This window comes from Tenrec ecaudatus, chromosome 12 (assembly GCF_050624435.1).
Source record: "Tenrec ecaudatus isolate mTenEca1 chromosome 12, mTenEca1.hap1, whole genome shotgun sequence".
NCBI lineage: Eukaryota > Metazoa > Chordata > Mammalia > Afrosoricida > Tenrecidae > Tenrec > Tenrec ecaudatus.
In genome coordinates, this window is record NC_134541.1 from 208,463 (window position 1) to 234,731 (window position 26,269).

Here is a 26,269-nt window from a genome sequence, read left to right on the forward strand (position 1 = left end):
TGTGGCTATGGTCCTGTTTGAGGGTGTTATCCTCCATGCTGACAGCCAGGGGTAGGTGGGACTGAGACCCGACCTTGGTGGAGGGTATGACAGAGACACCATCTTTTGTGGGGTCTAACTGCTGCTTCAGGCACACACTGCCACCCCGCCCTCCCCATTTCCTGGCTGTACTTTGGTACAAGCAGGAAGACCTGCTGTGGTTTTGGGCATTGGAGACTTCAGACTTGAGACTGGACAGCACCTCCCATCGTGTAAAACGTTTGCTTAAAGCCCTCTGGGTTTCCATGGCATGTCCGCCAAGAAGGGTGAGGACCCGGAGCAGACTTGCATCTTGGAAGAGTTGGGCATTAGGACATCTTTGATCTTCTCCAACTCCTTGGGCCTACTTTGGTATCAATTCTTAAAAAAGAAATCAGCACCACGCCTCACCATAGGGAAGTGGTTCAAGCCAACACATGAGGGGTGAGTTATTGGAATGTCTTCCCAGTGCAGCCCATGAAGGATGTCGTAAATAGCCAAAGGGTCCTTGGCAGAAAATAGGCCCCTCACCCTGCTCCACAGGAGGCAAACAGATCAGCCTCAAACCGTGCCGGCTTTCTACACGCACCCGTTCTCGGAGCAGCCTGACTCGGCAGCTTCTGAGGAAATCACAGCCTCCTCCTTGGGATGCCTGGGCTGCGTTGTCATCCCCATCGGCCTCTGTTGGTGTATTCTGAGGGTCGGGAATTAGGTAAGTACAAGTTCATGATTGATGGAGCATCTTGTTTCCACTCAAATGCAGTTCTGCCTCACAGCGACCCTATAGGCCAGAGTAGAGCCATCTGTCCCCCTCGGGTTCCCCAGTCGTGAAACTCTTGATGGGAACAGACAGGCTCGACTTCCTCCCTCTGAGTGGCTGGGGGCTTGGAGCTGCTGACCTTGTGTTTAGCAGCCGGCACCACGTGTGTGGGCTGTGCCGCTGATCTGGGGGTTTCGGTGGAGGAGTGCAGTCTGGGGAGGGGTTTGTTTCCATCTCAGTCCAAAGGGCTGGAATGTACAGGGTGGGGGTTGTCCTCACCCTCATGCATGCGTGCTTTTTTCTCGTTGCCCTAAATGCCAGCCTTTGGCTAGCATTGCGGCACATCACACGTGTGCCTTGGGTGGGAACGCGCCTGGCATCTTCCTTTACCTTGTCAGTCTTTGGGCCTCGTTATTGTGGCCTTGTGTTTTGGTGTTTCTTTCTTAAAGAGCAAGCAGGTGTGTCCGGTGCCTCCTTTTCAAGCCCACTCGAGTGTGACCCTGTCACTGAGCAGCTGTGTAACCCTTCACCAAAAACACCACAGAACTTTTTAAAAAATAATTTTATTAGGGGCTCGTACAACTCATCGCAATCCATCCATCCATCCATTGTGTAGAGCACATTTGTTGCCATCATTCTCAAAACATTTGTTCTACTTGAGCCCTTGGCATCAGTTCCTCATTTTCCTCCTCCCTCATAAACCCTTGATAATTTACAAGTATTTATTATTTTGTCATGTCTTACACTGTCTGATGTCTCCCATCACCCACTTTTCTGTTGTCTGTCCCCAGGGAGGAGGTTATAAGTAGATCCTTGTGATTGGTTCCTCCTTTCTACCCCACCCTTCCTCCACCTTCCCAGTATCACCACTCTCACCACTGGTCCTGAAAGGATCATCTGTCCCGGATTCCCTGTGTTTCCAGTTCCCATCAGTACCAGTGTACATCCTCCGGTCCAACCAGATTTGTAAGGTAGAACTGGGATCATGATAGTGGGTGGGGAGGAAGCATTAAAGAATTAGAATAAAGTTGTATGTTTCATCATTGCTACCTGCACCCTGACCGGCTTGTCTCCTCCCCATGACCCTTCTGTAAGGGGATGTCCAGTTGCCCACAAATGGCCTTTGGGTCCTCCACTCCACACTCCCCCTCATTCATAGTGATGTGATTTTTGTTCCTTGATGCTTGATACCTGATCCCTTCGACACCTCGTGATCACACAGGCTGGTGTGCTTCTTCTATGTGGGCTTTGATGCTTCTGAGCTAGATGGCCGCTTATTTACCTTCAAGGCTTTAAGACCGCAGACACTATATCTTTTGATAGCCGGCACCATCAGCTTTCTCCACCACATGTGTTTATACACCCATTTGCCCTCAGCAATGGTATCGGGAAGGTGGACAGAAAACGTTTCATAAGAAAACGAAAAGACCAGTTGTTCAACACTGACCACAAACAAGGATGAGGACGCAGGGGCTGGGCATGCCGGAGGAACAGAAGAGGCAGCGTGTTACTGAAGGACACGCATGTGCAACCGCCCTGAGGAGGGCGCTGGACCGCTGCGAGGGGTAACTGGGCCTGGGGCTGGGCTGGCTTCTCCACACCTTGAGAGCAGAGCCAGCCGTGCAGACTGCCTGCTTCTGCCCCAGCCCAGGCGGAAACCCTGTGTGGTGGGCAGAGTGAGCTCTGCCTCAGGCATTGGTGGGATTGCTCTAGGCCCCGGTCCCCATCCTGGCAGTCCCATCCGGGCTCCTGTCCCTTTCCAGTGAGGGTGGGTGTGGGTGGCACTCTCATGCCCCAGTGCAGCTGGAGAGAATATCTGGTCTCAGAAACCCACGAGGCCAGCTCTGCCCTGCCCTACAGGATCGCTGCTCAGTCGGCATCCACTTGATGGCAGTGGGAAGTCTGCCTTCAGCCCACAGTCCAGAGGACCACTGGAGGCCCTGACTCAGCCTCCCCAGCCTCCCCGACCTCTGCTGACAGGGCTGTTTGAGTCTGATCTCTGCCAGGCCATGAACACACCCTCATAAACAGACCTCCTACGTGTGCACACTTGCTCACACACATGCAGACACAGATGCAGGTCTGCTCAGAAACCACCATTGGGCTCTCAGCATGCCTGTGTTTGCTCACGCAGGATGGGCGTGACGTGACGTTCACTTTGTGGCTTCTTCAGCCTGTGAGTGTGACTGTCTTACCCATGAACCACTGTGCACCAGGGGCCGTTTTCTCCTGAAGAATCCTTTATTACACGGATGTACCACCGATGTACTGCAGTTGGCTTACCTAGGGGTCTGCTGAGGGCATCTGAGTTGTACTGTGAATGAGGGCTGGTGGCATAGTGGTTATACATTGGACTGCTAACCACAAGGTCTTCAGTTCAAATCCACTGACCACTCTGTGGGAGAAAGATGAGGCTTTCTACTCCCAGCAAGATTGACAGTCTTGGACACTCCCAAGGGCAGTGTCACTTGTCCGATGTTGGCACTGACTCAGTGGCAGTGCGTTATGAGTGAAGCCGTGTGGACAAGTCTCTCCTCAGCACGTGTGCTTTCATGTCCTCAGGTCTGGACAGGGCAGCATGCTGTTGCACAGAACAGTCCTAAGAGCTGAAAGCACCCAACAGCTGCAACAAGAGTCAGATGGGGCTGCTGATGGCAAAAGAGTTCAAGAAGGAAGAAAGAAAATGAGGGTGGCAGCATCTAGTTGCACTCTGGGTTGTTATCATATCTGTAAGCGCTCCCAATAAGATGGGGGAAAAGTCAGAATGGACTTGATACCGGTGGCTACTAATGGACGGGAAGTACTGTTTCATTCACAACTTTTACTGTGGTGAAATAAACTCGAAAGTCACCAGTTTAATCGTGCAAACCAGTGGCATTAATGATCCTTACCCTCATGTCTGTTCCCAAAATTTTAAATCACTGAAACCAAAATTTCAAAGCAATCACCCCAGATCTCTACCACCCCCAGCGCCCCTGCTCCCTGCAACCACTAATGAAAGTTCATTCTGTAGAATTTGCGGGTCCTGTCATTTCCTGAGTAGAATCTGACAGCCTTCGCTGAGGCTCACTCACAGCATCAGCCTGTATGACAGTGCCTTCCCCTGTGCCACCTCCCGGGTAGCCAGGCTTCCATTCCCCTGTGCCACCTCCCGAGTAGCCAGGTTTCTGCTGCCAGGCACATTGGGCTGCTCTGAACAGGGCTGCAGTGGACATGGTGCGTGAGTATCTGCTGGACCCCCTACCTCAACTCTTCAGTGTGTTGTACTCAACTCAGAGCTTCAACTCGGCCCAGCACCAGATTTGCTGCAGGCTCCGGTTTACAGTGAGACCCCGGAATTCATTTTGAGTGTCCCCATGGACTCCGCTGACCACTGATCTTCAAGGGGGAAGCCATGTCTTTGGACAGAGTGTTTGCTGGGACTGCCCTGGCCAGCACAGGGAGGGGCAATCTCACCCCAGGAGTTGAGCTGGGCGTGCCTTTGATGAAGATGGGCGTGCCTGGGTAAGGGAGGCCTTGAGCACCACTCCTGTGGCTTTTCCAACCTGTCATTGCATTTATTCCCATCATGCCCCTTTGCTCCTTGTCTGAGCTCAGCTCAAGCATCGCCAGATTGAACCTCAGGGCAGCTTGGTTACAAGGCTTTCAAGCAGAATCTGGTCACTCCACAAGCATCATCGAACAGAGTCCGTCTCATGGAAACCCCTAGCACAGAGTGGCCTCAGGTCTTTCGGGGGTGGGGCCTGAACTGCTGACCCATTATGCCACCAGGGCTCTTTCATCAGACGTATGATTGTTGGGCACTTCTCGCAGTCAGCTGTTTTTCCATTTTCTCACTGGAGACTTAGGCAAAGCAGGCATTTTAAATATTTATGAAATATTTTTTAAAGTTGTTTATTGTTGAGTTAGGTAGGGGAGCCCCATTCCAAACCATCACCCCTGCACCCAACAGTTCAAACCACTGATCACTCCCCACCCCAGTCACTCCCTCCATCTTCCCTACCTCCTGGCTTTTTGTTTTTATTTTATTTTTAAAGTTTTATTAGCATTTCATCCACATGCCATATAATTTAATAATTCAATCCTATCAAGAAGAGTTATGCAGAAGTTTCTTCTTTCTTGTAGTCATTGTTATTTATGTTCTTCCCCCCCCCCCCCAATTGTGGCCAAAATACATACAAGGGCACATTCTCCAATTCCACAGCTTCTAGTTGTGTCAGTCAGTGTCCTTGCTCCCACTCTTGGTGCTCCCTTTTCCAGGCCATCCCAGACCCAATGCCTCTGCCTAGCAATGCCTTCCCTTCTTCCCCAGTGGGAGTCACTGGTCAAGCTTGGTGTCTTCTTTTTCCTTTAAAAAATAACTTTATTGGGACTCATACAACTCACCACGATCCATCCATTGTGTCAAGCACATTTGTTCATTGGTTCCGTCACCATCCTCAAAACATTTTCTTTCTACTTGAGCCCTTGTTATCAGCTCCTCATTTTTTCCCTCTCCCTCCCCCCCCTCTTGTGTCTTCTTTTTCTTGTTTTTGTTTCATGGTTTTCTTGATAGAGTACTCACAGATACACTTCCACAGTTAAATCACTTTTAAAATGAATTGTAAAATCTCAATCAGTTCTAGTGCTCCCTCCCCACTCCTGAATTCCTTATTTGTACCGCAGATCCCATCACCCTCCTTATCCCCCACTCCGTCCCCCACTTTCCCTATAAGCCCTTGCTTCAGTTAATATCTCTTGGCATCCACCCCTTCTGTGCTTCACAAACTTGGAAAACCAACAGAAACAAACAAAAGCAAAATAAGCAAAATAAAATAAGCATGCAAAGAGTTTGTAAAGGATGATGGCAACATATGTACAAATGTGTTTGATACAATTGATGTATGGATTGTTATAAAAGCTGTAAGACCCCCAAATAAAATGATTTTTAAAAAGCATAGGAGGAAGAATGGAAACAGAAAACACAGGGGGACAGGAAATAGGTAAGGAGTTGCAATCCATGAGATGAAACAAAATGTGATTTGCAGAATGGAAAACTGATGGGCTCTGTAAGCCTTCACCTAATTCACAATAAAATGTTCAGAACTAAAAAAAACAAACACAGAAAAGCCCCCCAAAATGATCATGTACAAATACAAATAATGAGTAAAAGAAAAGACCACCATCAATATTTAAGAAGCTAGGGAAGAAATTTTTGTCATGCAACAAACAAGCCTAGAACAAATTCAGGTTGGGTCAAGAGAGAGGTTAACTGACCAAGTATCAAGTTTGCTCTCCGAGAGCAAAGCTGCTCAGGACCCTGACCTGTGGCCAGAGGGGACCTGCCAGCGGCTTCATCTGATGAGATGCTCTGCAGATGGGTTGGGGCTCCCACTGTCCTTCATTGCCTTCTACAAATGGCTGTTCAAAATTTAAGCTCTGACACTTCCCTTCATCATATTCGAGTTTTGCAATCGTCATCTTTGGAGCCCACAGGCTGGTGTGCTTCCTCTGCGTGTACTTAGTTGACTCTTCACTTAGATGGCTGCTTGTTTGTGTACAAGCCTTTAAGATCCCAGCCACTGCTCCCATTGATAGCCAGGCACCATCTGCTTTCTTCACCCCCCTTCCTTAGCACCCTGATCTTCAGTTGTCATTTCATGAAGGTGAGTAGAGCAGGCTTATGTGATCAGAACGAGCTCTTCTTGGATTGGGGCCAGAGTTAAGTGGGAGCCCAGAATCCATGGGTTGTGCATGAGCCGGTTTACTCTGGTGGCCCTCTTATGGCGACAACGAAACAGCATGAGACCAACTCCAACAACAGCAGCAACAAACCAACCAAACACGAACAGGAACAAACAAAAGGCAGGGAAACAGAAACCCATAGAAACGAAAAAGAAAAACATTGTCATCCCCAGGGTATAAGGTGATGATAACATCAACAGTGTTTCTGATGCCATGGCATTCCAGACACGTCTTGGAGTTCTTTCCTCGGAGCATCCACCTGTCCTGAGGTTGTGAGAACAAGCTGTGTGTCCTAGAAGAAGCTCTGCCATTTTGACTTTTACGTTTGGACAGCAGGTCCTGAGAGAGGTGTATGGTGTGAGGTAGGGCTGGAGCCAGTCCCTGACCTCGAAGTTGGTTCAGTTGTCCCAGCACCTTGTACTTCTAACACTGGCCTCTACCTGTCGTGGTGCCTCTGTTGCCTACCAGCTGACCAGTGGTATGGTCTGGACTGATTGCTGTCCTTGCCGTCCACTCGGCCATTTCCTGCTGTTGTTGGCTCCACATGTGTTGTGAGGAAGACAACTTCGGGCATCTCCCCACCAGCTATAGTTCCCCAGAGGGAATGTCAGACACCGTGAGCATTCTTGCCAGCTCAGCCACAGTCCTTTAGAGCAGTGGGTCTGGAATGTTAGCCAGAGTAGGGGGACGGTTAGGAGAGTGGGCTTGAGCCTCTGATAGAAGGAGCGGCAGCTTCCCCTGCAGCCTGAGAGGAGCAGTGGCAGGGTGAGAGACCACAGAAGATGCACTGGGCCTGGTCCACCTGGGTCACCTGTCCCCTAGGTCATCCCCCACCCACCCTGCACAGGGCAGGCAGCTGTGAGTTTAGGATCTGGTCTGAGGGCTCCAATCTGAGGGGAGAGGTGGTTGTGTGGAAGAAGGGCGGGGCTACAGGTGATACCCCAGGTGCAGAGAAGCTGGGTGGACTGGAGATGGGAGGGGGCACAGAGCCTTCAGTAGGAGGTCAGATTTCTCTCCCCAAAGCCCCTCCCCAGGACCTGCTCCCTTGGCCCCCAGGGAAGGCCGATGGTACTGTTTGTCTCGCTAGTGAGGCAGATATCCTTCTGGAATTCGGATACTATCTGGGACCCCAGCCCACCTACAGACTGGACCTCCTCTCTCTGGGGCCAGGGCAGGGGCAGGGTGTGCCCTGGGGCCAGCGGCGGGGGAGCGAGGGTGAGGTATCTGAGGTAATACCAGAAGCTGCTGGGGCCCAGGTAAGTCATAGGTGAACTGAGGTCTGCCCTCCTCTCCCAAGCTCTGAGACCTGTGAGTACAGCAGTGACCTGTAGGCTGTCTGGGGCCTTTCCCAAGGTATGGGTGAGGTGGAGGGCGAGGCCTGAGGGGACAGGGTGGGAGCCGTGCATCTGGAGCGAGGATGGGTCTTCAAGGAGGAGCAGGCCTGGGGGGCAAGGCAGGTGGGGGATTCTGTTGCTCCTTTCAGACAAAACAAGGAAAACAGCCCCTGTCCTCTCACCTAGATTCTGTCCAAGGTTCTGCTGGCAGATCTGGGTGGGCAGCACCTCCTCAACCTTGCGGGCTAGGGAATCTTGAGGTATGCGCTGACTGCATGGTTGTCCCCCAGCTGCTCTTGGTGTCCGACCCTGCTGCTGGTCTGAGTTGGTTCCTGTAGAAGGTGTTTCTTCTGAGCGGTAAGGTGATCACTCGGTTATTCTCCCAGGCAGAGCTATGCTGGTGAAAGTCTAGCAACTGGACTCCCTGTCTCTTACACACACACACACACACACACACACACACACACACACACACACACACCCAAGACGAAAGTCTAGCAACTGGACTCCCTGTCTCTTACACACACACACACACACACACACCACCACCACCACCACCACCACCACCACCACTACCACCACCACCACCACCACCACCACCACCACCACCCCCCCAAGACCAAACTCCCTGCCATCGAGGCGATGCTGGCTGGGCAGAGCTGCCCCTGGGGGTTTCTGAGACTATCACTCTTTACTGGAGCGCAGGCCTACATCTTGCTTGGAGTGACTGGTGGTATCAAATTGCTGACCTTGTGGGTCACAGAGCAACTCTCGATGGTGGTGATTTCCTGTTTAAACCTTGGATCCATATGACCCTATTGTGTTTGAAGGGGTTGGGTAGGGATTACCCTCCCTCTGCCCACCTCCCCGCGCCCCCCCCCCTGCCTCCTGCTTCCCTTGTTGCTCCAATGCCACACCTCTATTTTCAGACACAGCTGGTGGTCTGAAGGTCCCTCTTCCCTTATGTCGCCCACTAAACTGTTTTGAGACCCTGTTCCCCTGGCTGTCTGCTCACACCTCTGACTACACGGTTGGTTTTCATTTGAGTAGCTTTACAGTGTGTTCTAATCTCTGGCAGGATGCATACCCTGTGTTAGGATTTGCTTAACCCCTGCCGCCCATCCTGAACCATTGGCTGTGCTTTTCTCTGTGACCTTCAAGACCAGCTTCTCTGCCCCATCAAGGCATCCTTGATTGAGTTCATGGCACACTCATGAGGAACTGGCACAGTGAGGGCAGAGCGCCCCTGCCAAGAGCATGCCCTACCAGTGGTACCAGCTTTGCCCTCGGCGCTCCGCACAGCTTCCCCTGCAGACGTCTGCAAAACTTGTTCCTGGGGCTTCTGCCTCTGGCAGGGCTTAGGGACCTGCTCTTGCATTTGGTCTTGAACGAGTGGAGGCTGTTGGCCCGGCCTGGGTGTACCCAGGCCACTTCCTCAGTTGTGGTGCACTGGCCGCCCAACAGGATGTTGGCTGTGGGTCGGGAGGGGTGAGCCACACTGTTTGCCAGATGATGTGGGTGTATTATCTGGTTTTTCCCCATTGTGATTGAGGTGAAAGTTTACAGAGCAAAATGGTGTCCACTGAACAGTTCCTACACAGTGAGTGTGGGCCCAGGAGCCATTGACCCCTGGCCTCCGTATTTCCTGTCCACCCGTGTTTCCTTTCCTGCTCCTTCCTGGGCTTTTGACTTTGTCTGGACAACTGCTCCTGGGTGAGGGCTACCTGCCATGTCTTGTCATTTGATGGAAAGTGGAGCGAGCTGACCTGGGTGCAGGCCTAGGATGACAAAGGGCGCTGTCCTCATCTGTAGCTCAACCCCTAACAGCAGACCTTCCGTGACAGTGGACGAGGGTCATTCCTCATGGCACTGGCTTGCTGCGTCACCAGCGGGAGCAGCTGGATTCGTTTAGGACACTGTGGTCTGGCTGGTGGCTGGACCAGCCAGCGCTTCCTGAGGCTTGACCGGGCCCAGGGTCTGCTTGCAAAATGCCAGCACTGTGGCTGGTGGCAGGAGGCCTCATCCCCCCTGACGTGGCCTTCCCAGAGGGAGGCTGCAAACCAGAGGCAGGAGAAAGTAGCCCCTTTGGGCCTGGGCCTGGGCTAGGAGGGCATTTCCAGCTTCCATGATACTGCAGGGACCACACCACACCGGAGGCAAGTTCCCTGCAGGAACAGGTGCCTGTCACTAGCTGTCACCACTGTGCCTCATAGGCCTCTCTGAAGAGGGGGATGACGATGGCACCCCCACAGGCAGTGTGAAGCTCCACCATGCTCCGAGTCCCCAGTTCTTCCTGCTCTGTGCGGAACACCGGGGCCCTTTCTGGGCTCCGGCAGAGCAGACATCTTCTGCTCTGAGTCTGGGGTGCATTTCCCAGGCTCGGATGCAACCACCAGGTGGACCTCCCCTTCCCCCCTGCCTCTGGCCCGGACCCCCTCAACCCCCTCCCGGCTCCTGATCCCGCCCCCAGCTCCTGGCCCCGCCCATGCTCCGGTGACCTCCACTCAGCAGCCTTGCTGGGCGGTTCTTCTGGGGACCTTACCTGCCTGGGGCCTGGTTTTTCCATCCGGCATCGGGCAGGCCCCGGGCGCCCAGCCGCCCAGCAGCACCTGCCCCACGCCCGGACGCCAGGGCGGGGGGCCGGGGCCGGGGCCGGGTGGGAGGGTCCCTCTCCTCGCAGGGCGCGCATCGGGAGTCGCGGGGCGCCCGGCGGAACCGCGCTGGGAGACGAGCTGTCACTTGGGGGCGGGGACGGGGCGGGGACGGGCGGGCCTCGCCGCCGGGGAGCGGGAGTTGGGGTGGGGGCGGGGCGGGGGGCAGTGAGGTAATTTCCGCGATCTGGCGTCAGAGGTTTGAGTCACTCCAGGGGCAGAATCGAAAGTGATCGCTCAGCGCGGGGCGGGGTCCCCGGGTGCGACCGAATGGGGCGCCATTCAGCAGCGGTCGTGGACAGCGGTGGGGGCGCCGCAGGGTAAGCTCTGGGAGATGGAGTCGGGGTCTCCGCTGGCAGGTAGCCACTCCGCCAGCGCCCTCCCGAGGAAGGTGCCTCCCTGGGCCCTGCAGCCGGCGTCGGGTCGGAGGCTGGAGGGTCCTGGCTGGGGGAGAGCAACGGGGGGCAGCACCCAGCTGAGGGGGCTCATGGGCCCGGAGGCCCGGAAACCCATAGTCCGGCGGGGCGTAGACTCACTGAACCCGGGCTGGCTGACGCCCTCTGCAGCCGGATGGCAGGACCCCGGCTCCGCCCCCTGCAGACCCCTCCCCTCAGTCCAGCGCAGCCTCCTGAGTGGGCACTGGGAGCGGCTAGTGTGACCGCAGGACTTCCAGCACCAAGCCCTTTAGTCTGGACCACACTGGCGTCAGAGCCCCGATTGGGGGCATCCTCTGGGTTTGGAGGTCGCACAGCCCCGCCGCAGGGGTGGGCTCCGAAGTTTCTACTGCAGCCGGGCTGTGCTGGCAGTCAGGTCATTTACGAGGACAATCTTTGAGGGGGGTTAGGTTTTCCTAGAAAGTTCCCTGGGACTAAACCAGAATTGTTTGCAGGAAGTTGACTCCGCTCCCCCACAGTGCAGCAGGAAGCCCATGGGTGTGGGGCTCCCCGAGCAAGGCCAGCCCCTGTAGTTCCTGTGCTGTTGTGTGGACCTGCCTGGGTCCCCTCCAGGTGTGGGGTGTACTATCCTCTCTGAGACCCCATGCTCCCCACACTGGCCAGTGGGACCTCTGAGGGCTTGCCGGGCTGCTGCATCCTCCCTTCCCAGCTGGCTGCCTGAGGGAGGCCCCGAGACCCTCAGAGGTGGGGGTGGCTGGGTCATTGTCCATGGATGCCATCTCCTCCAGAGGCCTTGATGTGACTGCCAACCCTCTGGCCTCCTCCCTGCCCAGGTGCCCTGATCCTGCTCCCTTCCCTCCCAGGGGACCAGCTGAACCTGGGAACCTTGCCCCCGCCCGCCGCAGAGCCAGGCCAGGTCCCAAGATGGGGTCCCTGGCACGAGGCCCCGTGCCTGCCAGCCCCGCAGCCAACAAAGTGCCCTCGTTGACTGCCCTGATCAAGAAGGTGGACCTGCACCTGGGCTGTACCCGCTGCACCCAGCGCCTGGATGACAGCACCTACCTGCTGCGGGACGCCAGGGAGCACAGCTGCCCCCGGGAGCTCCTGCTGGCCCGTTGCAGGGCCAATGCCTGGCGTCAGACCTGGCGCCAGGTGGGCCGGCGGCCCAGCTTCCCGCGGCCTGCACGCTATTTCGTGTGCCGCTACTACAGCCCCGGGGCGGGATGCCGGCGCCACCACAACCGCTGCACGTTTGCCCGCAGCCCGGAGGAGGCGCTGGTCTGGACCTTCGAGCGGGAGCACAATGTCCCCCGGCTGTGGCTAAAGGCGGCCGTGCAGGGTGGGGGTGCCAGCGCCCCACTTGGCCCGTACGGGCCCGCTGACACACTCCGGGCAGAATTCGGGGGTCACTTCCAGCTGCTCTGCTCCGGGTGCTTCCGACGCCGCCCGCCCCGCCTCTGCCCCCTGGATTCTGGGGCCCAGTGCCCAGAGCACAGGGCCTGCCGCCCACTCCTGGCCCACGTGAGCCCTGGCGAGAACAAGCAGCAGGTCGTGGAGGTTCGGCTGCAGCCTAGGCTCAGGCAGCCGCTGGCCTACTGCAGGTTTGTGGCACGGGGACAGCCATGCCGGCACGGGGTGTCCCACTGCCAGTACGCCCACAGTGACGTGGAGATGGCTGTGTGGGAGGCAGAGCGGCAGAGCGGACTGCAGCGAGAGGACCTGCTCTTGGTCCCGGACCCTGGGGGTGACCAGCCCACGGCACCCCCTGGGGAGCCCCTCAAGCTCCAACTGTATTGCCATGTCTGCCTGCTCACCTGCGACTCCCTGGAGGCCTTCGAGAACCACTGCGCCTCACCCGAGCATGCCTGCATGGTGGCCTTTGACCCAGCCGTGCCCTGGGAGCACCGAGCACCGCCCCCTGGGCTCTCTGAATTCCAGCTGTGCCCCAGGTAAGCACAGTCTTGGGAGGGTGAAGGCACGTGGGGACCCTGCCCTGGGCTACAGAACCTGGCCCCATTCCTGCCTGTGAAACAGGCTGAGACCCCCGGCCTCTGAGGAGCTTGGCCTTGTTGGGGATACCTGGTGCATGGGACAGGTGAGGCATGGGCTCCCCAACAGTGTGGGGGGCTCTGGGCACCCATGGCCTCTCCCACCCCCAGGCCAGACCTCTGCGAGTACAGGGAGGCCTGCACAAAGGCTCACTCAGCCCAGGAGCTGCAGGAGTGGGTGCAGCGGGTGCAGACGGCCACGCTTCGGGAGCAGGCGGCCTGGCAGGAGGGGCTGGTGTCCTACCAGGCTCGGCTGCTGGCCGACTACCAGCGCAGCAGCAGCGAAGTCCTCGTGGTGAGCCCCAAGGGGCCATGGGATGGCGGGTGGGCTGGAGGCTGCTGGGTGCCCTGCTGACCTCCAAGCCCTTTGCAGCTAGCCGAAACTGTGGATGGCGTGTCGGTCTCATGCGACCAGCCGCTGGTGCACGAGGCCCAGGAGAGGACCACCCAGCACCTCTGGACTTTCCACATCCACTCTGAGGTGAGGCGGCCTCCGGGTGGGTGACAGCCCCTCAGACAGTGCCCCCTGCCTGCCTCATCTGCAAAGGCAGGTTGTTTCCATGCCCTCCTCCTTCCTGCTGTGGGCAGCACCTTGCTTTGTGCCCACAGGGGCCTCTGGCTGATTCTGCAATCCCATTTTGCAGACAGGCAACTTGAGGCTCAGAGTGGGTGAACTGGAGTTGGTTGGGCCCCGGCACTCACTGCCAGCCTCCTTCCCCAGGACCCCCTGCTGCACGTGGCCTTGCTCAGACAGGAGCTAGGGGCAGACTTCTCCCTGGTGACGGGCCAGCCGCAGTGCCTGGGCAAGCTATATGCCCAGGGGGTGCACTTCCGCACACCTGGCTCCTCAGCTGACTCCCAGGTGGGCGTGCGCGTGCGGGGGGCCTCCTTTGGCACCTTTGAACAGTGGGTGGTCTTTGACTTCGGGCGCCGGCCGGCCCTGCTTCGAAAGCTTCGACTTCGGCTGGGTCAGGTGCATGACCTGGGGCTCCAGGGTCCCCTGGCACCCGACCCCCCTCAGGAACTGGAGCGCTGGCACACTGGCAACCGCCAGGTGGTGCCCAGCGTGGAACGGACTTCTGAGCAGCTGGCCTTGATGGCCAAGTACAAAGCGCCGGCCCTGGCCCTGGAGTTCTCCGGCAGTGGGCCCGGCCCAGGGCCCCTCACCTGCGACAATTACCGGCAACGGATGCACCAGTTCTTGTATGAGGAGGAGGCTGTGCAGCAGCGGCTGGTGGCCAAGTGAGTGTGGACCGTGGGCAGTGGGGGGAGGGACGGCACCGAGGCCCTGAGCTGACCAGGCCGGGCCTCCCCCCAGGCTGAACCTGAGGGCCCATGTGTCCCTGAAGGCGGCGCTGCAGACACCAGCTGTGGGACTGCTCTTTGCACCTCCTGGGGCGCTCTATGCCGAGATCACCCTGCCCACCGCCCTGGCGCCAGACACAGACCAGGGCTTCCTGCTGGGGCGGGCGGTCAGCACGGCCCTTGTAGCCCCCGTGCCAGCGCCTGACTGCACTGTGTTTGAGGCCCGCGTGGAGGCGCGTGCCGGCTTCCAGCAGGCCTTGTGGCTGCTGCTGCCCGCCCGCTGTTGCTCGGTCCTGGGGCTGCAGCCAGAGACGTGCCCTATGCTGGAGGTGCAGTTCCAGGTCGACCCAATGACCTTTCGCCTCTGGCACCAGGCGGTTGACGCGCTGCCCAGGGTGCCACTGGTGCTGCCCAACCTGCCGGCTTGTGCCTGCCCCCAGCCCCGCCCTGCCCCGCCCACCCTGCGTGGCAACAGCAAGCAGAAACTAGCCGTGGCTCTCATCTCCGGCAGCGCCTCTGCCCAGAAGCCTGCCCCCCCGCTGCTGATCTACGGCCCCTTTGGTACGGGCAAGACCTACACGCTGGCCATGGCCTCCCTGCAGGTCATCGAGCAGCCCCACACCAAGGTGCTCATCTGCACGCACACCAACAGGTGAGCCACCCCGAGGCCCTCCTCCAGGGCCAGCTGGTCTGTGGGCTCTGTGACCGGGCTGACAGGCTCTGGAGCCTGCGGCCTCTGCTGCCCTAGCTCCCAACCCTTGCAACTGGGCAGAGGCTGGGCAGGAGGCAGGCAGTGTGCCCCAGGCCTGGTGGCCCTGGATAAAGTTGCCCTGAACAAGTTGGCTTTGGACACGGTGTCCCTGAATGAGGTGGCAGTGAGTGCAGTGACCCTGGACTCAGTCAGTGTGGCTGGGCTTGGTGGGCACTTCCTGGGGGGTGTTTATTGTTGAGGGTGTAGTGATTTCCCTCTGAGCCCGTCCTTCCTCTCTGGCTGGCGTCCCAGTTTCAGCCCGACCACAAGCTGGGGCTCCCCCTTCCCTCTCAGTTCCTTAACACTGATGACCGCTGGGGCTCCCCCTTCCTGGGCGAGGGAAGTGGCTTTAGGTGGTGCTGGGGTCAGCTGGGGTGGCGAGGGCTCCTCAGGGGGGCCCAGGGCAACTCCAGTCTTCTGCCCTCCGTCCCCTCCCTCTGGTTGCTGAGGGTCCTGTAACAACGTGATCAAGGTCAGGATGCTGCCTCTCCAGCCCCCAGGCCAGAGGGATCAGTGTGCAGGTGGGCCACTTCCTCTCAAGGCTGCAGGAGAGGGCCTGCCTTTGTGTCTCTCTCAAGCTTTGGGCTCAGGCATCCTGGGCAGGGGCTACACCACCCTGGCCTCCCTCCACAGGCCCTGCTCTTCTCTGTGCTTCCCATGAGGTGCTGGCTGCTGGCATTGGGACCCACCCCCAGGACGGTCTTACCCCAAGGCGCACAAAGACCACTCTCCTGCCGGGCAGCACGTGCAGCTCCCAAGTCGTGATGGGAGCAGGCTAGCTTCTGCAGATACCTGCTGGGAGCCAGAGCTCAGGGTCCCTTCTCTGGACAGCGTCACCTCTCAGGGTCAGGGTCAGCCTTTCTAGACAGCCTCAGGCCAAAGCGGTGTCCTTGCTCCCCACCCGACAGACATCCCAGTGTTGGGACTGTCTGACCTGATGCTGTGCCCCACCCCCACCCCCTTGCCTGAGGCCCTGACAGTGCTGCCTCTCCCACAGTGCGGCTGACATCTACATCCGGGAGTATTTCCACAGCTACGTCAGCCACGGCCATCCCGAGGCCACGCCACTCCGGGTGATGTACCAGGACCGCCCCACGAGTCAGACGGATGCAGCCACGCTGCGGTACTGCTGCCTGACGGAAGACGGCCGGGCCTTCCGCGCACCGAAGCAGGCCGAGTTGCTGCAGCACCGCATTGTGGTCAGCACCACGTCACAGGCGCGTGAGCTGCAGGTGCCCGCCGGCTTCTTCTCACACATCTTCATTGACGAAGCGGCGCAGATGCTGGAGTGTGAGGCCCTGACCCCGCTGCGCCACGCCACGCCGCGCACACGCCTGGTGCTGGCCGGCGACCACCTGCAAGTCACGCCCAGGCTGTTCAGCGTGCCCAGTGGCCAGGCGGCCAGTCACACGTTGTTCAACCGCCTCTTCCTGCACTACCAGCAGGAGGCACACCCGGTCTCCCGGCAGAGCCGCGTGGTCTTCCATGAGAACTACCGTTCCACCCAGGTCATTGTGGCCTTTGTCTCCCGCCATTTCTACCTGGCCCAGGGCAACCCCATCCATGCCAGTGGCAGAGTCCCGCGCCACCCCTGCCACTACCCACTCATGTTCTGCCATGTGGCGGGCAGCCCGGAGCGGGACATGTCACAGACATCCTGGCTCAACCGGGCTGAGCTCCTCCAGGTGGTAGAGAAGGTGCAGGAGGCCTATGACACTTGGCCCCCATGCTGGGGCGGCCGGGAGCAGCGACTCATCTGTGCAGTGTCCCACGGGGCTCAGGTGAGCCTGGTGTGGTCCGAGCATGGCCGGGTGGGGGTCCCACAGCTGCTCTGCACCTGGCCCTGGGCCACGCTTTCCCTGAGCTCAGCAGCCAGTGTCTTGCTCCTTTTCTGCCCCTATGGAAACAGACCCAGAGGCCGGCCCAGTGTGTCCTCGGGGTGGGAGGACTCAGGGCTGGGCCGATGGACCTGCTGACTGGCTGCACCTCCAGGTCAGTGCCCTGAGGCAGGAGCTGCGGAGGAAGCGCCTGGCTGAAGTGTCCGTGGGCAGCTTTGAGATCTTGCCAGGTTAGGGGGGCCCTGGGCCAGGTAGGAGGTGACCACCCTCAGCACCGCTGAGGGTGCCCCTGGGGAGAATGACACATGGGGGCACTTTCTGTACTGGGCTGGTCACCCTGCCCCCATGTGGGGACCTGGGAACCCACAACCCATCCTAGCCCCTCCTTCTCCTGGACTCTCAGTCCCAACTGCTGACTCCCCTGGGCTCCTGCCAACCCCCTGACATGAACTCCCTGACTCCTGACTCCCTGCCATGTCCCCCAGGGCATGAAGAGGTCTCCCAACACACCCCCGACCCCCTAACCCCATCATGTCAAACCTGGGAGGGAAGAAGCTCCCCTGACCTTCTGAGCCACATGCCCCCCTACCCCAGTGTGATGAGGATCCCACCCCTAAGCCTCACTGACCACCCCCATATCCCCCCAGCCTCTCTTGAGCACCACCCCCACCATGTCTCTCCAGAGCAGGGAAAAAACTCCCCAGCCCCCCAACCCTCCTGACCTCCCAATCTCTGCCCCAGAGGTCCCCCAGCCTCCCTGACTCCATGACTCCCCTGATCCTCCAGGGTGGGAAGAGGTCCCCCAGCCCCCTGACCACAGACATCCCAATGTCCCCCAGGCCGAGAGTTCCGGGTAGTGGTGCTGAGCACAGTGCACACGTCCAAGAGCCTGCACAGCCCAGGGGCACCAAGTCTGGAATTCTTCACTGAGGCCCGAGTGCTTAACACGGTCCTGACTCGGGCGCAATCGCAGGTCGTGGCCGTGGGTGATGCCGTGGCCCTCTGCTCCTTTGGGGCCTGCCGCCGGCTGTGGAAGAGCTTCATCCGAGAGTGCGTGGAGCACCAGAGCACCTGTCCCCAGGACCTGTCTCTGGAGCAGATTGAGCAGGGCGTGGCCCAGGTGCAGCGCTGGCCTCGTGAGGGCAGGCTGACCGTGGCCATGGACAGTGGTGCAGCAGGTGGCCTGCCCATGGAGCTCCCTGCAACCCCAAGGGACACAGCCACCCCTGGACCAGGGGCCACGGGGGAGCAGAAGGCAGCAGGAGCGTCGACAGCCACATTGGTAGTGGCTGTAGGGGGCCCAGCTGACCAGGGAGCAGCCACGGTGCCCAGTGGGCCAGCGCTGGAGGACTCTGAGGATGCCGGCGGCTCCGACTTCTGGCCATCGGACTGGGAACTCAATGCAGAAGATTCCATCCTGCAGGAACTCCTGGATGAGAGTCGGAACGTGACGGTGACAGTGCGAGAGGACGGGCTACTGGACACAGTGACCGGGCCTGTGGCGTCAGCCCACCACTACACCAACCTGCCACATGCCGAGCTCCACAGGCTGGCCCGAGCCGAGCCCCAGTCTCACCGCCGCTGCACCTTCCTGCAGGAGACCTTCGGGCGTGCAACAGCCCTGGCGCTGGACGGGGGTGTGCCAAGCACCTTCCAGATCAAGGGCCGCCTCCACTGTGGCATGGCCTTCACGGGGGACGAGGTGCTGGTGCAGGTGCTGGCGGGCACGGATGTCGGTGAGCCCGAGAGCCAGCCGCAGGGCCGAGTGCTGGGCGTGCTGAAGCGCTGCCGGCGTGAGTTGACCTTCGTGTGCAGGATGGACAGGTGGGACCCCCGCATCATGATCCCCATTGATGGCACTGTGACCAAGATCTTTGTGGCTGAGCTGAAGGACCCACTGCGGGTGCCCATCCACCGCCTGCTGCGGGGCCGAGTGCAACGCGTGGGGCATGAGCGGCTGCCGGTGGAGGCCCGGCGCATGCGGCTGTTCTGGGTGCGCATTGTGCTATGGCGGGAGCGCTTCTACTACCCGCTTGGCATCGTCCTGGAGGTTCTGCCCGAGGTCACCAGCTGGGAGAGTGGCCTGCGTGTGCTGGACCTGGAGTATGGCCTGCGAGAGCCCATCCCTGACCCCACTGCTGCCTCCAAGGTTCAGCAGAGGTACCACCGGGAGCTCGGGCGGGCGCCTGGCCTCCGAGAGGACTGCCGCAGCTTCCTGACCTTCACCGTGGACCCCCAGGGCGCTTGCAACCTGGACGATGCCCTCAGCGTCCGGGACCTGGGTCAGCAGTACGAGGTGGCTGTGCACATTACAGATGTGGCCAGCCTCCTACCCCGGGACAGCCTGCTGGACGTGGAAGCCCGAGAGCGGGGCACGGCCTTCTACACCCCTGCCCGGGAGCCAGTGCCCATGCTGCCGGCCGGCCTGTGCCAGGACCTGCTCAGCCTCCAGCCAGGCAAGGACCGCCTTGCCATATCCCTCTTCCTCACCTTTGAGAAGGACGGCGGTCAGCTGAGTGGCCAGCACTTTGCCCCCTCAGTGGTCCGATCTGACCACCAGCTTTCCTACGAGGAGGCTGAGCAGGTGATCCGTGCCCACCCGGGGGCCGAGGGGGAGCCCCTGCCCCAGCTGAACACACTGGACGCGTGCGTGGTGGTCGCCTTTCACTTCTCCCAGGTCCTGCGCCGGCGCCGGTTGGGCAGCGCCTGCCACTATGAGCCCCTGGACGAGGAGAGTGTGCCTGGCTTCCGTGCGGCCCACGCCATGATCCAAGAGTACATGGTTCAGTTCAACAGCAGTGTGGCCGAGTTCCTGGTGGGCTCTGAGCACACGCAGACAGTCACGCCCCTGCGGTGGCAGCTGGCCCCCAGCAGTGCCCGCCTGGATGCCTTGAGTGAGAAGCTCCGTGGACTGGTCCCCTTGTCGCTGCACCTCCGTCAGCATCTGCAAGGCCAGGTCCTCCCCAGCACAAGGCTCTGTCTGCTGGCCTCTCTCTGGCGGCAGCTCCAGCTGGCGGCCCAGACCCAGGACTTCAGGCAGCTGGAGGACCTCATCGCCACCGATGACCTGCACCCCACACTGGCGCCCGCAGGCCTTGAGCTCTGTAAGGCCCAGTGCCGCTCAGCCTTCGGCCGCTCCAGCCTTGGCAAGCAGCAGCCAGCCTCACACCACGCGCTGCAGGTGGCCTGGTACGCCTGGGCGTCCTCCCCCATCCGCCGGTACATGGACGTGGTGCTGCAGAGGCAACTCCTGCTGGTGCTCAGCCTCGAGGGCACCGCCTACTCGGCCAAGGACATTGACGCGCTCTGCCGGGACTTTGGACGCCAGCACGCTCGCGCCCAGAGCTACCAGCGCCGGGCCCATCGCCTGCACCTGGCTGTGGGCCTGCAGGCCTGCCCCCAGGACAAGCTGGGTTTCGCAGTGGACCTGGAGCCGGGCGCCCGCTGTTTCCGCGTGTTCTTCCCCACACAGAGCAAGAGCCTGCCCGAGCCTTGGCCTCTGCACTTCCGCAGCCTACAGCTCGCTGAGCCCCCCCAGCACCGGGACGGCCTTCCCGGCCTGCGGCTGCACTGGCACCGCCGAGTCTACTCGCTGCACACCAGTGAGTGCCGAGTCCCAGCACCCGGCGCCCTCCTGGACCCGCACACCCGGCCCGTGGATCCCGAGCTGTGGCGGCGGCTGCTGGGGCTCGTGGAGCAGCGGCGCTGGCCGGAGGCAGCCGCCCTGGTCCAGGAGCAGGATGCCAAGGGGCCCTCACCTCGAGAGCTGGGCTGCGTGTCTTGGAGCCGTTGCGGGCACTTCGTCGACGTGGTGCGGGACCTGGGCCCTGGGGATGTGCTGCAGGTGCAGCTGGGCGCCTCCCTGCAGCAGGGTCTCCTGACGCCAGCCCTGCAGCTGTGGACTGTGGCTCCGGGTCTCAGCCTTTGTCTGCAGCACGTGGGGCAGCCCCGGGACTGCTTCTCAGGCAGCACCCCCCAGGCTGCACCTGACCGCTGCGCCACTGTGGAGGAGTACACCCGCGTGTGGGGTCCCTTCTGCACCCTCGAGTCGCTCAGCAGTGCGGTGGCTGAGAATGACTCCATCACCCTGCAGCACCTGCCTGTGAGCTGGCTCCTGGAGCGGACGCCGCAGGGCCACCTGCAGGGCTCCTTCCTCCTGGATCTGGCCTTCCTGCGAGAACACAGCCTGGAAAGCAGCTTTGGGCACTCCTACCTCTGTGTCCGACTGGAGGGGCTGCTGGCCACACCCTGCGCCGGGGAGCCCCCCCACAGCCTGGGCCCCCACCTGAACATCCACCCTAGCACCTATACCTGGGTAGCCCATGGGCTGACTGAGGAGGACTGGGGCACCGAGGAGGAGCGGGTGGGCCGGCAAGATGCCTGTCGGTGGGTGAGTTTCTACCTACTCAGCATGGCCACCGAGAAGGTCCCCGAGGAGGTGCTGAGGCCTGACACCCTCTTCACCATCGAAGTGCTGCCCAAGCAACTCCCCGACCTGTGAGTGACTTTCCAGCCTGGGGGGATGGGGGCAGCACCCCCCCTCAGTGGGATTTCAGCACCTTCTCCACTCCCCATTCCCCACCCCACTCCCTGCAACCCTCAGGCGCAAGGAGGAAGCCCTGCACCTGCTGAAGAAACTGGACGCCTCCTCCCTGGCTGTCAGGATTGCCCTCGGCCTGCCCAGTCCCCAGGCCTCCCGCCACCCGCCCAGAGGTGGGTCTGGGGGACGAGGCAGAGAGGCCTCAGAGTGGACTGGTTTCCTGATCCCCAGCCCTGGTGTTGGGCATCTGGGTGTCCTGCATCCCCTGTCTGGTGTTGGGGTGTTTTAACCTCCTGTACCTTGCTGTCTGGTGTTGGGTGGTCTGGCCTCCTGCACCCCCTGTCCTGGTGTTGGGGTGACCTGGGCCTCCCATCCTCCCTTCCTGCCCCACTAGGGGCCCCCAGCATCTACCTGAGGCGGCAGAACTATGACATGCACGGAGGCCGCCACAAGCTGAACCCTAGCCAGAACTGTGCAGTACAGAAGGCTCTGCAGAACAGGTTCACGGTCATCCAGGGGCCCCCAGGTGAGGGCAGTGGGGGGAGGGAAGGGGGTGGTCTGGGGCGGGTGCTGTGCTCACCACCCCTCCCTCACCCCAGGCCTGAGGAAGACAGACTGGCCGTGGGGGTGGGGGTAGGGGATAGGCCTTTCAGCTCATCACCTTGCCTACACCCCAGGCACAGGGAAGACCGTCGTGGGCCTGCACATTGTGTTCTGGTTCCACAAGTCTAACCAGGAGCTGGGGCGCAGCCAGGGATGCCCCTGCATCTTGTACTGTGGCCCCTCCAACAAGTCAGTGGATGTGCTAGCAGGTGTGTGTGTGTGTATGTGTAGACACGGGGGGCCCTGCTGGGGCTGCAGGGGTGAAGCCTCACATCCCCGGTGCCCCCAGGGATGCTGCAGCGCTGGCGGGACGAGCTGAAGCCTCTCCGCGTGTACAGCGAGCAGGCTGAAGCCTCGGAGTTCCCGGCCCCGAGTCTGGACAGCAGGAGCCTGCCCAGGAAGAGCCCTCGGGAGGGGAAGCCCAACTGGAACCTCAGGTGGGACTTGCTGCATAAGGGGGCAGGGCAGGGCAGGGTGTGAGGGCAGATGACCTCACGGAGCCCCTCCCCCAGGAACATCACCCTGCACCACCGGATCCGGCAGGCCCCCAACCCCTACGCGGCTGTCCTTCGGAACTTTGACAGCCGGGTGCAGAAGCAGGACGACTTCTCTGTGGAGGACATTGACCAGTAAGTGGTCGGCTGGCCGAAGCACGAGGCTGTCTCAAGCTTGGCGTCCCAGCCTGACTGGGCCACGCTCCCGGACAGGTACAAGAAGACCCTTCGGAAGGCCCGGCGGTATGAGCTGGAACGGCACTCGGTCATCCTGTGCACCTGCTGCTGCGTGGCCTCGGCCAGCCTGAAGCACCTGGATGTCCGGCAGATCCTGATCGACGAGGCGGGCATGGCCACGGAGCCCGAGACCCTCATCCCCCTGGTGCACTTCCCACAGGCCCAGAAGGTGCCCCAAGGGAGACTACCCTCACCCATGTGGCTGCCAGCAGGGGCACGGGATGCGGTGGTGAGGGCCAGCAGGGTGTGCTGGGTGCATGGGCTCATGGGCCTCCCTGCAGGTGGTGCTGCTGGGAGACCATAAGCAGCTGCGGCCTGTGGTCAAGAGCGAGCACCTGCAGAACCTGGGGCTGGACCGCTCCCTCTTTGAGAGGTACCAGAGCGACGCCCACATGCTGGACACACAATACCGCATGGTGAGTCTCCCCGCCTTCCCTGCTGTGGCTTTGGCCAGGGGCCCAGGGCTACACAGGTGGGTGTGGGGTCCACCACCACACTCACCAACATCCCCTGCAGCACCAGGACATCTGCGCCTTCCCCTCGGCTGAGTTCTACAAGGGCAAGCTGAAGACCTTCCAGGGCCTGTGCCGGCCGCCCAGCATCCTGGGCCATGCGGCCAGGGCGAGCTGTGCTGTCATCTTTGGACATCTGCAGGGTCACGAGCAGAGCCTGCTGGTGTCCACGGATGAGGGGAATGAGAACTCCAAGGCTAATCAGGAGGAGGTGATGCAGGTGGTAAGTGAGGGCAACATCCTACCTGGGCCTTTGTACTGGGGCTGGGAGTGGCGATTTTGGAAGGGGCTTCGGACTTCCTGGAGGAGCAGGAGGGCGGGGAGTCAGGGGCTTCCTGGAGGAGGAAAGAGTTGGGAGTGTCTTGGAGGCTGGGGGGAGGGGGCGGGGCTGTGGCGGCATCCTGGGTGTTGGCGGGTAGCCAGGAGAGAGCACTGCCAGGGGGCCCAGCTGGGGGATCTTCATGGGCACCTCTGCTGTCCCTCAGGTCCGCATTGCCAAGCAGCTGACCTTGGACCGGAAAGTGGAGCCCAAGGACATCGCCATCCTCACTCCCTACAACGCACAGGTGGCCGAGATCAACAAGCGGCTCTCACGGGAGGGCGTCACTGGAGTGACTGTGTCCTCCATCACCAAGAGCCAGGGTGAGGCCCGCAGGGGGAGGGGAGGCCCCCTATGGCAGGTGGGTGGACGTGCTGAGGGCCTGGGCCTCACTGCCCGCCCACCCCCTTGGCCTTCCAGGGAGTGAGTGGCGCTACGTGTTGGTGAGCACTGTCCGCACGTGCCCCAAGAGTGACATCGACCAGAGGCCCACCAAGAGCTGGCTCAAGAAATACCTGGGCTTTGTCGTGGACCCCAACCAAGTGAACGTGGCCCTCACGCGTGCTCAGGAGGGACTCTGTCTGATTGGTGAGGACTGCGGGGTGGGCGGGGCTGACTGAGGTTGGTGGGGGCGGGGCCACACTGACTCCTCCCCTTCCAGGAGACCACCTCCTCCTGCGCTGCTGCCCTCTCTGGCGCCGCCTGGTGGACTTCTGTGAGGAGCATCAGAGCCTCGTGTCTGCCCACCTGGTGCAGGTCAGGAGGCGGCCAGCACACCTACTGCCCTGAGCAGCCAGCATCTCCTTCCCTGGCCCGCTGCCCCAGCGCAGAGGACGCGCTTCCCCTCCTGTGCCCCCTGGGGCACCTCACTCAGAGGATCCCATGTGCCTTCTTCACTGCCACCTGGCGTGGCCTGGCCAGGCTGCGGTCCAGGGCGTTGCCAGGCGCCATCTGGCAGGGTCGCCTCATTGCCTTGCTCCCAGGTCCAGATGCCAGGACGTGCTGGGAAGCCGGGCCAGTGCCTGTGAGGCAGCTGCTGCACCTGTGTGTGGTGCCGTCTACAGCCACACTGGGCATTGTCCACAGAGACCAGCTTTGACTTTGCTTTTTAAGTCGACCAAAAGCCAGTACTTTTCCTCTTTTTACTGGAATAGGGACTGTAGCTCCTGCTCAGGGTGAGGTGACCACCCTGGACCAGCAGGCCCTTTTCTGGCCACTGCTGCCGAATCTGACTCTGGGACCCACAGCCCCGTCCTTTGGGGGCTGCGGGGCAGGGCACAGTGGAGCAAAGCCGGCCCCACACCAGCTGCTGTCCTCTGGGCCCGGGGAGCAGGGGTGTGCAATACTGCATCTGACCAGGGCAGGCCCAGGGTTGCCGCCCCACCTCTAGCCTCAGCCTACTCTCTGGGTTGGGCCTTTGAGACAATCAGATGGGCTGCCTTTGTGGGTTGGGCAGGAAGCTGCCCCTTTGGATCCAGCCCATGCCCTGTGTTTGGGCCCTGCCCAGCCCTCCCTGTAGGTAGCTCTGCTCCTATCTGGGCACATGTGTCCAGGCACATGCCAGCCGACCTGTAACCCCCTTCTGGGCTGGATGTTGCACTTTATGAGCGAACTGAGATGGCTGGGAGCTCCTTGAGGCGGGGCAGGGGGCGGGGGAAGCAGTGTGTGCAGCCTGATTCTGATCTTTTTACCAATCAAATTCTACATTCCAGCCTCTTTCCTTCTCAGCCTGCAGTCTCTGACCAAGAACTGCTTAATAAAGGCACCGCTGAACCTCCTCCTGTCTGGGTGGTCTGAGGGATGGGGGCAGCCAGAGGGCCTCCTCTTGCTCTGCATCTGGGCAGTGGCCATCAGAGTCTTCAAAATGCTGGACAGTCAGGACACAGGGGATGTGGCACCATGCCACAGCTGAGGACTGGGTGCCCGAAGTTGTCCGTGCCATTATGGCAGGAGGCTGGTGCCAAGGGTGCCTGTGGGGTCAAGTCCAAGGGGCGCTGGTCTAGCACTGGGTCTGAAGTGACTCCCTGGTGCTTTAGCGATGCCCATTCTCACCAAACTAGTCCTTTGCCACCTGGCCTAGACCGGGGCAGACCGGCAGGTGGTGCTCAGCCTGTGAGGGGAAGGGGAGGGGGTGGTCAGAGGGCTGGGTTCTGGCCCTCAGGCCTCCAGCCCCAGGATCAGGTGGGTAAGAGTCAACAGCACAGGAACCAGGGTGGGTGGCGGGCAGGGTCTGCCCGTCGAGTGCCCACGGCAGGGCTCCAGGAAGGGGTTGCCCCGAGGGCTTGGGGCCTTCTTTTCAAGGGGGCTTTGAGCCCTCACTGAGCCTCAGACAGGATCCCTGGGGATGGGGCATCTACCAGGCACTGTGGGTGGGTGGGCTATGGAAGAGGACCCCGACCCTGAAAGAGGACCCCTACCCTGACCTGTGTGCCCACCTTCCTGAACTTCAGGGTCACCAATCTCTTTGTTCCTTGAGTCCCATTTCCTTTCCACTGTGCCTGGCCCTTGATATCACCCACAAGCCCAGGGTATCCTCCCTCCCAGCCCCTGCTGTGAGCCCTCAGGCCTGCCACTTCAATTGCCTGGTCCGGGGATGGTGGGATCGTGTGGGACAGTAGGGAGCGAATCCCCAGAAGCACCCTGCCAGGCAGTTAGGTTTGAGTCTCTGAGTGCCAAGCAGGCCTTCTGTGGGTGAGCTTGAAGCTGCAGAAATGGGGCAGCGGCAGGGAATCCCTCACTG

General features: G+C 60.4%; 1 protein-coding gene and 1 long non-coding RNA gene across 3 annotated transcripts; one reads left to right on the forward strand and one right to left on the reverse strand.

Moving 5' to 3' along the window:
- Positions 1-5,117: 5,117 nt before the first annotated feature.
- Positions 5,118-11,039, reverse strand: LOC142423123 (uncharacterized). Its single transcript, XR_012779102.1, has 2 exons — positions 10,379-11,039; positions 5,118-8,168 (listed from the first exon to the last, which is right to left on the reverse strand). It is a non-coding gene; the product is annotated as an uncharacterized LOC142423123 (long non-coding RNA).
- Positions 10,656-25,301, forward strand: HELZ2 (helicase with zinc finger 2). Of its 2 annotated transcripts, none has more exons than XM_075528310.1 (20): positions 10,656-10,807; positions 11,746-12,831; positions 13,042-13,225; positions 13,304-13,411; positions 13,652-14,172; positions 14,249-14,887; positions 15,984-16,767; positions 16,979-17,054; positions 17,664-21,321; positions 21,428-21,537; positions 21,759-21,890; positions 22,042-22,176; positions 22,257-22,404; positions 22,480-22,596; positions 22,675-22,867; positions 22,980-23,114; positions 23,215-23,433; positions 23,696-23,852; positions 23,950-24,117; positions 24,191-25,301. In XM_075528310.1, exons 1-20 carry the CDS (start codon positions 10,758-10,760, stop codon positions 24,316-24,318), a joined length of 8,748 nt encoding a protein of 2,915 aa, XP_075384425.1. In that variant the 5' UTR covers positions 10,656-10,757; the 3' UTR covers positions 24,319-25,301. The 2 variants fall into 2 exon arrangements, with proteins under 2 accessions (XP_075384425.1, XP_075384424.1); XM_075528309.1 differs by having other exon boundaries at positions 10,668-10,807; positions 11,716-12,831.
- Positions 25,302-26,269: the final 968 nt, after the last annotated feature.

Excerpts from the sequence above, each read along its gene's own strand:
- HELZ2 (XM_075528309.1), top strand. The coding sequence starts at position 10,758 with ATGGGGCGCCATTCAGCAGCGGTCGTGGACAGCGGTGGGGGCGCCGCA. Across the intron at positions 14,173-14,248 it reads CAGCAGCGGCTGGTGGCCAA|GCTGAACCTGAGGGCCCATG; the intron begins GTGAGTGTGGAC and ends GCCTCCCCCCAG. Across the intron at positions 22,597-22,674 it reads TCTGTGGAGGACATTGACCA|GTACAAGAAGACCCTTCGGA; the intron begins GTAAGTGGTCGG and ends GCTCCCGGACAG.